This window comes from Mustela putorius, unplaced genomic scaffold, assembly GCF_011764305.1.
Source record: "Mustela putorius furo isolate JIRA1106 unplaced genomic scaffold, ASM1176430v1.1 tig00003859_pilon_pilon_pilon, whole genome shotgun sequence".
NCBI classification, from domain to species: Eukaryota; Metazoa; Chordata; class Mammalia; order Carnivora; family Mustelidae; genus Mustela; species Mustela putorius.
This window is the reverse complement of record NW_025422011.1, coordinates 24941225-24956318: the sequence shown is the minus strand read 5'-3', so window position 1 is coordinate 24956318 and position 15094 is coordinate 24941225. Positions and strand designations below refer to the sequence as shown.

The window sequence follows — 15094 nt, the reverse complement described above, 5'->3', positions numbered from 1 at the left end:
ATTTTTCAGTCTTTCTTTGTATTTTCATGATCTTGATATTTTATTTATTTATTTTTAAAGATTTTATTTATTTATTTGACAGAGAGAGATCACAAGTAGGCAGGGAAGCAGGCAGAGAGAGAGGAGGAAGCAGGGTCCCTGCCGAGCAGAGAGCCCAACGTGGAGCTCGATCCCAGGACCCTGGGACCATGACCCAAGCCGAAGGCAGAGGCCCCAACCCACTGAACCACCCAGGCGCCCCTGAGCTTGATATTTTAGTAAAAGCTAGTTTTTTTTGCAAAATTACCTCAATTTGAGTTTCTCTAGTGTTTCCTCACGATTGGATTCACATTATGCGTTTTTGGCAGGAATATCACAGAAGTGAGGTGTCATCCTTAGTGTATCCTATCAGGAGGCATGTATTTATTTTTCCTAACTTCCAATCACTCCGGTAAGGTAGTATCTACTTCGTTTCTCAACCAAAACGTTACTGTTTTTCCCTTTGTAATGAGTTATTTTGAGAGATACTTTGAGGCTATATAAATACTGTATTTTGTATCAAACTCTTAGCTGTGAATTTTGTAGACTCCATTGGTGATTTCTTACCAGAAACAGTGCTGTAGTGGTGGTTAAATGGGATAAGAGTGAGCAAGTACACAAGCAGTGGGAGGGGCAGAGGAAGAGCATCTTAAACAGGCTCCACACTGAACATAGAGTCTGACGCAGGACTCAGTCTTACGACCCAGAAAGCATGATCTGAGCTGAAGTCAAGAGTTGGACGCCCAACTGACTAAGCTGCCCTGGTGCTCCAAATGGTGATTTTCTAATTCCATCATCCCTTCTACATGTGGTGACACTTTGCTAAGACAAAGAGCTTCCTTTCTTGCATATTTATTTATATCACAGAAGAGTCATGGTTTCTTAGGTTATTCTTTGGGTTATGAACTGTTGCTGTTTTTTGGTTTTTTGTTAAACCAAAGTATGATTTACATACAGTAAAATTACCTTTTTTTAGTCTCCTGGAAATTTTAATAAACATAAACAGTTGTGTAAGCACTTACACAATAAGTAAAAAAGCAGTTTTTTCACCTCCAGAAATGTACCCATGCTTCTTTATAAACATCAACATTCTGACAGTGTCTTCATCAATTTTTGAGTACCTTACTTTATAGAACAATGAGATAGATATTCTAGGTTTGTCTTAAGCTTTCCCCACTCCAGCCACAAAATCTTCTTTAGTACTGAGTAGATTTGGGGGCGCCTGGGTGGCTCAGTTGGTCACGCATCCCACTCTTGATTTCAGCTGAGGTCATGGTATCAGGTCATGGGGTTGAACCCCGCATCAGACTCTGTACTCAGCATGGAGTCTGCTTGAGATTCTCTCTCTGTAGAATAAATAAATAAATCCTTAAAAAAAAAAAAAGAAAGAAAGAAAGAAAAGAAACTACAACCTGGGTACAGTGTCCTCACTGCTGTTGGGGTATCATTTGCTGCCAGTGTTACCGTCCCTTCCATGGGCAGAGCTGAGAAATATATATATATGCATATATATGCACACATAATAAATTTGGCATTACTTGACGACTTTTTCTTTCTGGAATACAATTGTCCAGCATCTGGCCCTTGGGCCCAAGTAGACCATCCTAACTTTTTTAAGCTGTGGTCCATCTTAGATATTTAAATTCTTCCCCACACCTATTCTGCATCCCAGAAATAATGCTGTATCTGAGATGCATGGATTGAGACAGAAAGGCCCAAGAAGTTCTCTGTCCTTGGGTGTGTATATCTGAGTGCAGCCCAGGGCTAGTCATCAATCACTGAAGCTTCTGGTTCTGACACATCATAACATTTCTGACAAAAGGAAGTAGGAATGGCATGAACGCCCAAGTTCCCTTGACTCATGGTTGTCATGTTCTGTACGCTTACTCCAAGCTGAAATTTTGTTTTCATCCAGTCCATATACACATGGATTTCAGCTTACAAAAACATCATTGAAAAGCCTTAGAAAGGGGTGCCTGGATGGCTCAGTCATTAAGCATCTGCATCTGGCTCGTGTTGTGGTCCCAGGGTCCTGGGATCGAGCCTCCACATCAGGCTCCCTGCTCCGCAGAGAGCCTGTTTCTCCCTCTCCCACTGCCCCTGCTTGTGTTCCTTCCCTTGCTGTCTCTCTCAAAAAATAAAAAAAAGAAAGAAAGAAAAGCGTTAGACATACTAACCCTGCACTTGAGCTATTCACGGAATGATTTGTTCCTCTGTAACCACAATGCCTGGCACTTGTTAGTCAGTCACTGAGTAGATAGGCCAATTACTTCCCTAACTGTTGATACTGATAGAATGGGGAGTATGTTTTTCCCCTTTGGCTAGTTGTATTCACTTCCTTGGAAAATAATAGATGATCTATTTCTGCTCTGTTGAGGTTTTTGTTTCCCCAGCTGCCAGCAAGTATATGTTAATGTGTTGTTTTACTTCACAAATTGAGTTGGTGCTTAAGAAAGGGCTTTTACTCCGCAAAAAGGTGAGTTTTGAGGCCTAGAGTCTTGCCCAGTATTGCTGGAAGACTGGTAGATACTCTCTTTCTGTGCACACTGTGTTTCTGGCCTCAAGCGAAGTCCTTCACTCTGGCTGCTATAAATTATGTATTGTGATACGGGAATAAAGATGTATGCAGTAAAACTGAAATGGGAAGTAAGGAAGATGGCAGGAAGAGGAAACCCACTTTGTGTGTCCGTTTCTTTCAGGTTCTCTCAAGTAGCGCTGCCAGTAGTACGATCACAACGCTGTCACCCGGAGGAGCACTTATGCAGGGAGGGACCCAGCAAGCCATAAACCGTACGTGCAGAGCCACTTTCTCACTGATTAAAGCTCTAAAGAGCGAGTTGGGAGGAATGCTAAAGTAATTAGATTGGATATGCAGATAGATCCTGAGATCTATTTAGAAAAGAACTTAGGTTTCATAATTATCTTAATATTACGAACAGTGGTACATTGTTAGTCTCCCTATATTATATGAAAAGCTTTCTTTTTTGCTTTCTAACCTCTTAGATTAAAGAGAAACCTGAAAATTGCTCCAAAATCTCAGGGAATTTGAATTCTAACATAGCAACAAAATCATTACCTTACCTCAGGTTAGCACATCCTGGCTTGGCATTGGCTAAGTGCACATGTGCAGATTTATTCTGTTAGTGGTCCTTCTTTCAGAGAGTGTCCATATGTGGAAATAACTTTTATCCTATTCTTTTTTCTACAGAGATGGTGCCAAATGATATTCAGTCTGAATTGAAACACCTTTATGTGGCTGTTGGGGAACTTCTACGGCACTTCTGGTCCTGCTTCCCTGTTAATACGCCATTCCTAGAAGAAAAGGTCAGAATTGATTCCAAACACAGCCAGCTATGTGGTAGTATGACTTAGCGACATGTTATTTTGAAATCAGAAAATTGTATTGTGTGTTTACCATGTGCTAGCCACTCGGATAGCTACTTGTATATGTTAATTTAAGCCTGCAGCATCTTAATGGAGTAGGTATTCAGACCCATTTTATAGATGAAGAAACTTGAGATTCAGACAAGCTTATAACTTACGATTGTACATCTTAAAACTTGTGTCAAGCTGTAAGCCACTGGGAGCAAATAAAGAATGGAGACCCAAACAAGTTACATCAATAAAATTACTTATTTGGTATATTTTGTAGAGATAATGAAATTCAGACTGAGATTGACAACAAATATAGCACTAGCTATTTAACACTAATACCCTTTAACCAATTAAAGGACAGTTGACAAATGGGAAAATATTTATAGTATTAATATTAATAGTTTAACTATATAGATTACTCTTTTAAACAACTCTTAAGAGAAAAGGTTAAATACACCATTAAAAATAATAGGCAAGTCTGGGGATAAAAATACATGTTTATAAAAAATAAAAAATTAAAAAAATATATTAGGCAAGAGACTTTCAGCAGGCATCTCACTAAAGAATGAGATGAAGAAAGAAATTTTCATACTCATTAGTAGTCAAATAAATTATCTTTGAAGCTACAGTGAAAGAGCGTTTTTTTAATCTGTGGTTTTAAAAATAACAAAAAATTTAAAATTATCAGTGATGGCCCGTTTGCTAAGAGTCCTTTCTTCCATTACTCATACTACCTTTTTAAAAATTGCTTTGACCCAGAAATTCAATGTTAGGAATTTAAGGTAAGGAAATAATTAAGAATATTTAGCAGTAGAGATGTTCCTCTACCACTGTCTCTGAAGCAAATGTGGAAGTGGCCTAATTAGCTACCAGAAGGGGTTTAATTAAGAAGCATTTGCTGTGCATACTTTGAAATACAATGCATCCATTTTAAATGATGACTTAAGTGAGTATTTAATGACTGAAAGATGTTCATGTTAAGTAAAATTTTAAAACAGTATAATAAATGTGTTTTTACACATACATAAAAAATATTGAGAGGGGTATGAATTATAAACCACAGTGTTTATGAACTACTGAGTGGTGGTAGATACTGTTTCTTTGCCTGAAGCCAGTTAATCTAGTTTTAAAAAAATAAATAAGTAACCTTCCTATGTGTGTTTTTCTCTTGATCCCTATAGGTTCTTTGAGATTTCTGTATAATTTATTATTTTTGTCATCTTTTGTAGGTAGTAAAAATGAAAAGTAATTTGGAACGATTTCAAGTTACGAAACTCTGCCCATTCCAAGAAAAAATTCGGAGACAGTATTTAAGCACAAATGTAAGGCAACAATATGGTTTTGGCCTGATTTTCTTTCTCTGTGTTGCAAAAAGGTGAAATTAACTTTGTTTTCATGTGAATGAGTAGATACATTTGGGGTTTCTTTTTTTTTTTCCTGTTGCTCAGAGTGTGTTTTTTTGTTGTTGGGGGTTTTTTGCCTTTTTTTTTTTTTTTTGTAATCTTTGTACCCAGTGTGGGGTTCTTAAGAGTGGCATGCTTTTCCAACTGAGCCAGCCAGGTGCCCCTCTTGAGTACTAGTTTTGTTTTGTTTTTTAAGATTTTATTTATTTATTCGACAGACAGAGATCACAAGTAGGCAGAGAGAGAGGAGGAGGCAGGCTTCCGGCTGAGCAGAGAGCCCGATGCGGGGCTCAATCCCAGGACCCTGAGATCATGACCTGAGCTGAAGGCAGAGGCTTTAACCCACTGAGCCACCTAGACGCCCCTTTTTTTTTCTTATTTAAATAAAGATTTCATTCACCTATTTGACAGAGAGAGAGATCACAGTAGGCAGAGAGGCAGGCGGGCGGGGGGGAAGCAGGGTCCCCGCTGAGCAAAGAGCCCTACTCGGGGCTCAATCCCAGGACCCCGAGATCATGACCTGAGCCGAAGGCAGAGGTTCAACCCACTGAGCCACCCAGGTGCCCCATGAGTACTAGTTTTTAAATACAAAATGTATCATACATTCAGAAGAGTGTATAAAATACCTAATACTTTTTAAAACAATAAAACAAGTATTTACCCACAAACCATCATAAGAAATGAAGCAATGCCAATACCCATAGATATTCCCTATCTAGTTGCCTACCCTTCCCTCTTCAGTCTTCCAAGGCCACCACTAACCCCAGCATTTGTAATAACTCCATGAGGTTGGTTGGTTGGTTGGTTGGTTTACTTAAAACACTCTGTCTCGGGGTGCCTGGGTGGCTCAGTGGGTTAAGCCTCTGCCTTCAGCTCAGGTCATGATGTCAGGGTCCTGGGATCGAGTCCCACATCGGGCTCTCTGCTCAGCAGGGAGCCTGCTTCCTCCTCTCTCTCTGCCTGCCTCTGCCTACTTGTGATCTCTGTCTGTCAAATAAATAAATAGAATCTTTAAATAAATAAATAAATAAATAAATAAATAAATAAATAATTTTTAAAAATTAAAAAAAAAAAACACTCTGTCTCCATGGTGGGGCTTGAACTCAACCCCACGTCAAGAATTGCATCCTCTACCAGCTGAGCCTGCCAAATGCCCCAATCGTCTCTACATTTTGTTCTGTAGATTTAGAACCTATGTGTATGTCCCTAAAAAATTATTATTTTGAAAACCTGAGGAGCAAGCACAAATCTAACCCTGCAAAAGAAGGACAGAATTGCTACTCTTTAACAGGAGACCTTAGAGTGGCTGCCTTATGGTCTGCCTTCAGCTTCCCTGATTGCTTACAGTAGGGTGGGGCTGTGGGTGAGGGAGCAAGTGCAAAGTGTTTTAAGATTTTATTTATTCATTTGACAGAGATCACAAGTAGGCAGAGAGGCAGGCAGAGAGAGAGAGGAGGAAGCAGGCTCCCCGCGGAGCAGAGTCCGATGTGGGGCTCGATCCCAGGACCCTGGGATCATGACCCGAGCCGAAGGTAGAGGCTTTAACCCACTGAGCCACCCAGGCGCCCCTTAACATTGTTTTTACTGCAAGGCTAGAGCAACCTGCAGGAGACAATTTTTTGTATCTGTTATGCTGTCTTCTCTGAGATAAAGGGGAAGGAAGAGTATATACAAATTTAGTATTTCAATAAGTAGGTTAATCAAAAGGTGTTTTACAATTGAAAGCTGAAAATTCTTCATCAGTAAAGTTTTTGGTGTTTATTCCCTAAATGTTCTAAGTGGTTTTTCTCAAAATGATAGTACTACTTACAATCAGGAAAGAAGTTTGAAATACCTTCCTACAAGAGAGCAAGGACAACACATAAGTTTCAGTTCACGTGCCCTTCTTGATTGTAACTGCCTGGAATACTGTGGTAAAAAGGACTCTGAGACCATGTACATGTATTACCTCAAAGACGTTGCAGATTTGGTTCCAGACCACTGCAATAAAGTGATGTAAATTACTTTTTCTGTTTTCCAGCGCATGTAAAAGTTAGGTTTACACTTTCCTGTAGTCTATTAAGTGTGCAGTAACATTACATCTTAAAAAAAAAAACATTTTATATCCCTTTTTTTTCCTTAAAATTTTATTTACTTACTTGAGAGAGCACAAGCAGGGAGGAAAGAGAGAAGCAGGGAGCCTCATTTGGGGCTTGATCCCAGGACCTCGAGATCACAACCTGAGCCAAAGGCAGACGCACAACCAACTGAGGCACTGCAGTACATCCCTTAATTAAAAATGGCTAAAACTTCTATCCTCCTCAACTTTCAGAGAGTCATAATCTTTTTGCTGGTGGAGGGTATTACCTCTGTGTTGGTGGCTGCTGAAGGTTGGGGTGGCTGTGGCAATTTCTTAAAATAAGACAGCAGTGAAATATGCTGCATCAATGGGCTATTCCTTCCACAAACAGTTTCTCTGTAGCATGGGGTGCTGTGTGTGAGCATTTCACCCATATTAGAGCTTCTTCAGAGTCAGTCCTCTCAAATCTTGCCGCTGCTTTACAGTTAAGTTTATGTAATATTCTAAACCCCCTCTTGTCATTTCACAACATCTTCACCAGAAGTAGATTCCATCTCAAGAAACCACTTTCTTTGCTCATCCCTGAGAAGCAACTCCTTTGATGCCCGTCATTCAGTCACATGTTCAGGCTCCTCTTCTAATTCTAGTTCTCTTACTGTTTCCACCACCTTGCAGTTCCTTCCTCCATTGAAGTCTTGAACCATTCAGAATTAACCATGAGGGTTGGAATCAGCTTCTTTCAAATTCCTGTTAATGTTGATATTTGACCTCTTACCATGAATCACGACCATTCTTAATGGCATCTAGAATGGTGAATCCTTAATTTTTTTCTTTTTTCTATTTTATTTATTTATTTATTTATTTATTTATTTATTTATTTGAGAGAGGGAGAGAGAGTACACAAAAGCAGGGGGAGAGGCAGAGGGAGGGAGAGAAGCAGACTCCCCGCTGAGCAGGGAGCCCCTCAACTCCAGGCTCCGGGATCATGACCTGAGCTGAAGGCAGTCACTTAACCACTTGAGCCACCCAGGTGCCAACAGAAATGTGAATCCTTTCCAGAAGGTTTTCATTTTACTTTGATAGATCCCTCAGGAATCCCTATGTATGGCATCTAAAGCCTTATGAATTGTATTTCTTAAATAGTAAGACTTAGAAGTCAAAATTACTACTCAAATTCATGGGCTACAGAATTATGTTGGGTTAGCAGGTATGAAAGCAACATTCATTTGTACATCTCCATCAGAGCTCCAGGGTGACCAGGTACATTGTCAATGAACAGTAATATTTCAAAAGGAATCTTTTTCTGAGTAGGTCTCGACAGTGGACTTAATATTCACTAAACCATGTTATAAATAGATGTGCTATCATCCAGGCTTTGTTCTGTGTATAGAGCACAGGCAGAAGAGATTTATTTTAATTCTTAACAGCCTTAGGGTAATCGAATGGTAAGTGAGCATTGGCTAAAACTTAAAGTCACCAACTGCATTAGTTCCTAATAAGGGGATCAGCCTGTCCTTGGAACTTTTGAAGCCTGGCATTGACTTCTCTCTAGCTTTGAAAGTCCTAGATGGCATCTTCCAGTAGAAGGCTGTTTTGTCTCTATTCAAAATCTATTGGTTAGTGTAGCTACCTTCATTAGTTAACTTAGCTCGATCTTCTGGAGAACTCTGCAGCTTCTGCATCAGCACTTGCCGCTTCACCTTGCACTTTCCTGTTACAGAGTCTGCTTTTTTCCTTAAATTCATGACTCAGCTTCTGCTGGCTTCAGACTTTCCTTCTGCAGCTTCTTCACTTCTCTCAGCCTTCATAGAACTGAAGAGAATTAAGGCCTTCCTCTTCATTACCAGATCACTAAAACTTCATATCAGCAATAAGGCTGTTTTGCTTTCTTACCATCCATTCATATGTTCACTGGAATAACACTTAATTTTTTTGAAGAACTTTTCCTTTGCATTCACAACTTGGCTAACAGGCACAGAGAGGCTTAGCTTTCAGCCTGTCTCAGCTTTCAACACACCTTCCTCACTAACCTAAATCATTTCTACGTTTTGATTTTAAAGTGGGCAATGTGTGACTCTTCCTTTCACTTGAACACTTGGAGGCCATTATAGGGTTATTAATTGGCTTCATTTCAGTATTACGTGTTAGTGAATAGGGAGTCCTGGATTGGGGTAGGGAACAGCCATTCAGTGGAAGTCAGAACACAACATTTATCTATTAAGTTTGCCATCTTATATGCATCGTTCAAGGTGCCCCCAAACAATTGCACAAACATCAAAGTCACACTGGCTACAGATTACCATAACAATATAATGATGAAAAACTTTGAAATGTTGCTAGAACTACCAAAATTGAGAGACATTGAGTGAGCAAATGCTGCTGATAAGATGGTACTGATAGACTTAATCAGTGCAGTGCTGTTGCAGACCTTCAGTTTATAAAAAAAAAAAAAAAAAGTACATAAGCATAAAATGTTGCATAATAAGGTTTGCCTGTACAGCCTTACATGAGGGTATGGCATTCATCTCCTAATTGGCATTGTGGAACCACTGGTGCCCATCAAGCAAATTAAATTATTTTTATGTATTTTCCAGACAGAACTAAATAGCCTAATACCTCATCGCCTCCCCCACCATAATGATAGCAGATGGGGTAAATAAGAGTGTTTTGTTTTGTTAATTCTTTTTTTTCACCAAAGATTTTATTTATTTATTAGACAGAGATTACAAGTAGGTTGAGAGGCAGGCAGAGAGAGAGGAGGAAGCAGGCTCCCTGCTGAGCAGAGAATCTGATGCAGGGCTTGATCCCAGGACCCTGGGATCACGACCTGAGCAGAAGGCAGAGGCTTTAACCCACTGAGCCACCCAGGTGCCCCTTGTTTTTTTAATTCTGCCTCAGACTGAATCTAATTCATTGCCATACTACAAGGATTTAGGACTTCCTGTCCCTATCCACATACTGCCAGAACTGATTTACAGGTTTTATAAGACTGTTAACTTCCAACCACATAAACACTGTCCATCTCCACAAAGAAATGTTCTGAAGACATTTTCCTTCAGGAGTCTTTAACAGCTTAGATCAGTGTGGTCCTATTGACTGACTGCTAGTTATATCCATGACAAGGGGTAAAATCCTTTTCTACTTAAGATACATAGTCCTGACCTAAGGTATGACAAATAGTACCTAGTGAAGCATTGACACCATTTATATTTTCTTTAATCTACTGAGTTATATTGAAATTCTGTAACATTGGAGCTGGAAAAGACCATTAAAAACTTGGAAAAGTGCTTCACAAGATTGGCTGTGTAGCAAAATTAGCTACAGGAGCTTTTGAACATCAAAGATCTCATCCCACACCTGCTACATCAGAATATTCAGGAGAGTAAGGCATTTTTTTCACCTGTTCTATAAAATAATGTTGATGCCACCATCCTGGCTTTAGCCTACAGACTAGTGTTTAATCTAGAAATCATCATATTAGTACACCTCCTTCACTTGACAGAAGAAACTGAGCCTAGAGCCCAGTTGCAACTTCCGTGTTGTCTTATAGTCGGTTAATGACAAGCCAGACACTGCAATCCAGTGTGAACTCCAGCCTCTATCCCACCATCTCTTAACCTTTTATACCCTCACCGAGGGCTTGCAAGTTGCCTCATTGGGGTAATATAAATGAGCTTGGAAACTACACTCCGAAGTATGTGCCAGATCTGGATCAGAGGCATTCACTTCCCCAGCCTTTGCCCAGTTATTGCTTAAGTGTCTTGCTGTGTTTTTCAGTTGGTAAGTCACATAGAAGAGATGCTGCAGACCGCCTACAACAAGCTCCACAAGTGGCAGTCACGGCGTCTCCTGAAGAAAACGTGAAGGATCTGTGGCTCTTGCAAGTTTTTGTGAAATTGAGAGAACTGTGACCTGCAGTGACTCTGGAAACCTGGCCTGAGACATGCCAGTGATCACACAGAAGTGACGAACGTCTGAACCACGCCAACTCTTGGAGCTGATGTTGTTGTACTTGCACATTGTGACCTGAAAGGAAAGGAACTGTGACTAAACTCAAAGCTGGGGAGGTAAATTAAGGCAGAACCAAAATGAGCTAAGTTGCAGATACATACGTGTGTGTGTGTGTGTGTGTACACACACACACACACACACACACGTACGTTTATCTTAAAGAGACACTGTTTACTGCAGTTACTCAGGAACTGCTTTTGATTCACATTAAGCTGCTTTCAGAAATTAAAAAAAAAAGAACTTTTTAAAAGGGTGCATTGATAAAATCTGAGGTGTTTTTTTTTTTCCTTTGTAAATTTTTTTCCTAAGTTTATGGCACAGGGTACACCTTAAGTATTTCTCCTCCATCCTCCACTTGGATCCTCAAGCTGTACTGAATTCTAGTTGTCCCTTACATCAGCAGGTTAAGAGAGTACTTTCAAGTAAAGCAGAAGGAGACTGTTGCTCAACCATCAGGAAACAGTTATAGTCAGAAGACATCATTGGTCCTGTGTTTCCTACGGAAATAAGAAACAATAAATGTTGCACTGAATGTTTGTGGTTTGGAGTCCCTAAATGATTAAGAGGGAACATATTTGCAGAAAGTTGCGTGGGGGGGTTTTATGCAGAATTTTGTCAGAAGACAATGGCGCTGCATGTTTTTCTTTGAGTGCAAATGTACATTGCTAAGATTTTTTTTTAAGATGGCATGTGCTTTGAAAAGAGGAAATTGCATTTTTAAGAGTTTAAAAATCTTATGAGTGAGAAATATAAGAAATCTTACTTATTTTCACCTCTTTAGAAAAAAATAAAAGATGTTTCTCATATCTCCTTTTCTCCAGAATCTGTTACTGTCCTTGGCGAACCGATAATCATTGCATAGTGATTGAAAAGACTAAATGCAAAAAAAAAAAAAAAAATCTTGTTTCTGGAATTATGCCATATTTTGTTCCTAAAAGGATCAACTCCCTGTTTAAGACTTTATAGATGTCTTACATTTTAAAAGTAAAACTTTTTATAGATAACTCTTTTAGCAGTTAAGACATCTTGTGGTTTCTCATGTGTTATATTTACTTGGGTGGTCCACTCATTCTTTTTTAAAGCCATTGTACAAGCTGGTTATCTTTCCTTTTTTTTTCTTTTTAAAAAATTTTTTTGTTTTATTGGAGTATGGTTGACATACAGTGTTATCTGGGTTTCAGGTGTATCACATAGTAATTCAGCAACTCTCCATGTTATGCTCTCTGTTCACAAGCGTAGCAACCATCTGTCACCATTTATTGCAGTACCATTGACTATATTCTGTATGCTGTACCTTCCATCCTTGTGACTGATTCCGTAACTGGAAACCCTGATCATCTTTCATATAATGGCTACAGCAGGCTGAAAAGCTGGACTTTGAAGTGGTAAACGAAAAGGGACAACCTCCCTTTTGGCTTTAGTCTTCCCATTTCTCCTTCAGATCCGTAGAGTAGTGGTAATCTCTTACACCTTCCAGTTTTACAGGGTGCTTTTCAAATGTCTTATCTCGACAGTTACTCTAAGCAATAGCAATGGGGCAGGTAGAAGAATGTTGGAAATAGAAGAGTTTGTTTGTTGGGAAAGGCAGTTGTAAACAAATGCTCTGTTGAGTGCTCTGTTAAAGATTAAGTGATCAATGTAATGGAGACCGAAAAAAGAAACCATTTTGGGGAACTGGGTTACCTCTTTACTAAAGAGGTAATATTTTAGCTAAGCCTTGCAGGTTGAAGAGGGCAAAGCATGATGAAGGTAGGAGAGCTTGGGAAAAGACCTTAATGTGTTAGATTGGAGGATTGGGAATGACAAGTAAATGACTGGGAAAATCAGTGTAATTCAGGTTGTGAATGGTTTTGCATGCCAAAGTAGGAAATTCAGACCTTATCCTTTAGGCATGGGTTATGTCAGAGAAAATTTTGAGTAAGTTGTTTTTATGAGGATGGGATGGTTGGTTGTAGATTAAAAGTCTGACAGTTAGGAAGGCCAAACCCCTAAAAGGCTTTTGGATCAGACTGGAAACTAGGTCCAAATTAAAGTGGAGTTCTAGAAATTAGGAGGGGATGAGTAAAGACATTCTTAAGGTATGTGACCAACTCTCATAGGAAATGAAGGATTTAAGGGTGATTTCACCGGAAATAGCTCTCAATTTCATGTCTAGCTTGTGTTTAAAGTATTTGATCCTTGGTGTCTTTTTAAAGTGAACGTTGGCTGCCATTTAGACCTATTACTTTTCCTACCTTTCCACTGTGGAAAATGATAGCGCTTTTCTGGCTGTATGTCAACTTCATTCTCACAATAACAGTGAAATGGGTAGGTTAAACATTATTTTACAAATTAGAATTTTTTCCCCCTAAGGACTTTATTTGACAGGGAGAGAGAGACAGTGAGAGAGGGAACACAAGCAGGGGGAGAGGGAGAGGAAGAAGCAGCTTCCCACAGAGCAGAGAGCCTGATATGCGGGGCTGCATCCCAGGACCCTGGGAACATGACCTGAGCTGAAGGCAGACGCTTAATGACTGAGCCACCCAGGAACCCAAGAAATGGTTTAGATGTTAAGTGATTTACCCGGATTCACAGACCCAGTAAGTACCAGAGCTAGGATTTACCCCGAACTTCTAAGCTGTGCAGTCCCTTAGGAATAAGATCCTTGTGTAGTTGGAAGCTTTTATTCCCCAACTCATGCCTCCTTTGGCTAGTTTTTCTTTTGACTGCCCTTTTATTACTACCTCTAATTCTATTCTGTATTGCTTTCTTTTAGAGAGCTCACAAGTAGGCAGAGAGGCAGGCAGAGAGGGGCATGGGAAAGCAGGCTCCCCACTGAGCGGAGAGCCCAACTCGGGGCTCGATCCCAGGACCCTGAGATCATGACCCGAGCCAAAGGCAATAGCTCAACCCACTGAGCCACCCAGGTGCCCCCTGTATTGCTTTTATATCAAATCACAGTATAGAGTTAGTCTGCCTAATGGGTCCCATTAGCCCAGTGGGCTGCAGAATATAATGGAAGTGCATCCTGCCTTAGGAGAATGAGTTTCCCCTGGAAAGAAGAAAGTCCGTAGTGCTAGTCTGCTTTGGACTTACACTACAAAATGAATAGCTGTGTTGTGATGCCCACTTCAGTCTGGAAAACTAAAGAATTCTTTTACACCTGTACCTAGAAATAGATAGGTAACCTACTCTTCCGGGGGGTGCAGTTTAATGCAAAAATTGATGTCCAGTTGATATATATACCATCTGGAGCCAACAGTGGCCCTGGGATGGAAAGCTGCCTGTTTTTAAACTTAGATTTGCTGTCTCCAGTTTCAGGACTTGCACGGGATTCCTCAGTGTGTTACCTCTGCCCTTTCCCAGTTTAGCTTCTTGAAGACTCAGCTGTTCTCCCAGTTCCTGAGGCCAGGGGAATCTCAGTTATTTTCAGTGCTTAAACTGTCCAGAGTTAGAGCATTGTCTAGAACCGGGTTCAGGGGTGGTCAGCCCTCAGTTTGCAGTCTGTGTTCTTGCTTGAGGGTATTCAAGTCACTGAAAGGACTTTAGAATTCCAGCTTTGGAACCACAGAATCCAGTTTCCATCATCTTTTATAGAGTTCCTAATACATACGACAAATGTAGATTTGGACCTGTTGAGGTAGAGACTCATTCCAATTCCTCTCACTGTTCCCCCACCCCATTCCAACAATGCACTGAGAATACAACCTGAGAAACAGACTCTCTCTGGCCGCCTAGCAGCTTGGTCTGTGTATTGTGATGGCTGATATTAGAAATAGACTGAAGTCTAAGATAAATTCTGGCTTAAATTTAAATTATACTTTTCTGTAGTCAGAAATAAATAACATAATGGTACTTAAACCCAACCTGTTAACAATTATATTAAATGTAAACACACTGAACACTTCAAAAAACAAAATTTGGTCAGATTAAAAAATAACACTTAGTTATACACTAGTTATAATTACAAAAATGTCCACATTTACCTCACTGGACTTGCCCTCCCATCAGGTGTCAAGTTCAAGTTCACTAGGTGTTAGAGCTCAAAGTTCTTTATTACTCAGATTTATTTTTCTCATTCTAGTAGCTAACTGTAATGAACAGATCTGTGAAAATGAATGACTTACACGATCATTACCATTGGTGTCATTTTAAAAATTATTATGAAAGTACAATATTTTTTTAAGATTTTATTTATTTATTTGACAGAGAGAGATCACAAGTAGGCAGAGAGGCAGGCAGAGAGAGA

General features: G+C 39.8%; 1 protein-coding gene across 1 annotated transcript in view; it reads left to right on the top strand.

Annotated features, from left to right (window-relative positions):
• Positions 1 to 11672, top strand: part of GTF2H1 (general transcription factor IIH subunit 1) — a 39378-nt gene extending 27706 nt beyond the window's left edge. The window contains exons 12-15 of the mRNA XM_004752091.3: positions 2718 to 2808; positions 3227 to 3342; positions 4623 to 4715; positions 10633 to 11672. Of these exons, the coding sequence (XP_004752148.1) occupies positions 2718 to 2808; positions 3227 to 3342; positions 4623 to 4715; positions 10633 to 10719 (387 nt within the window). The 3' untranslated portion in view covers positions 10720 to 11672. The remainder of the gene's footprint in view (positions 1 to 2717; positions 2809 to 3226; positions 3343 to 4622; positions 4716 to 10632) is intronic.
• The last annotated feature ends 3422 nt before the right edge of the window (positions 11673 to 15094 follow it).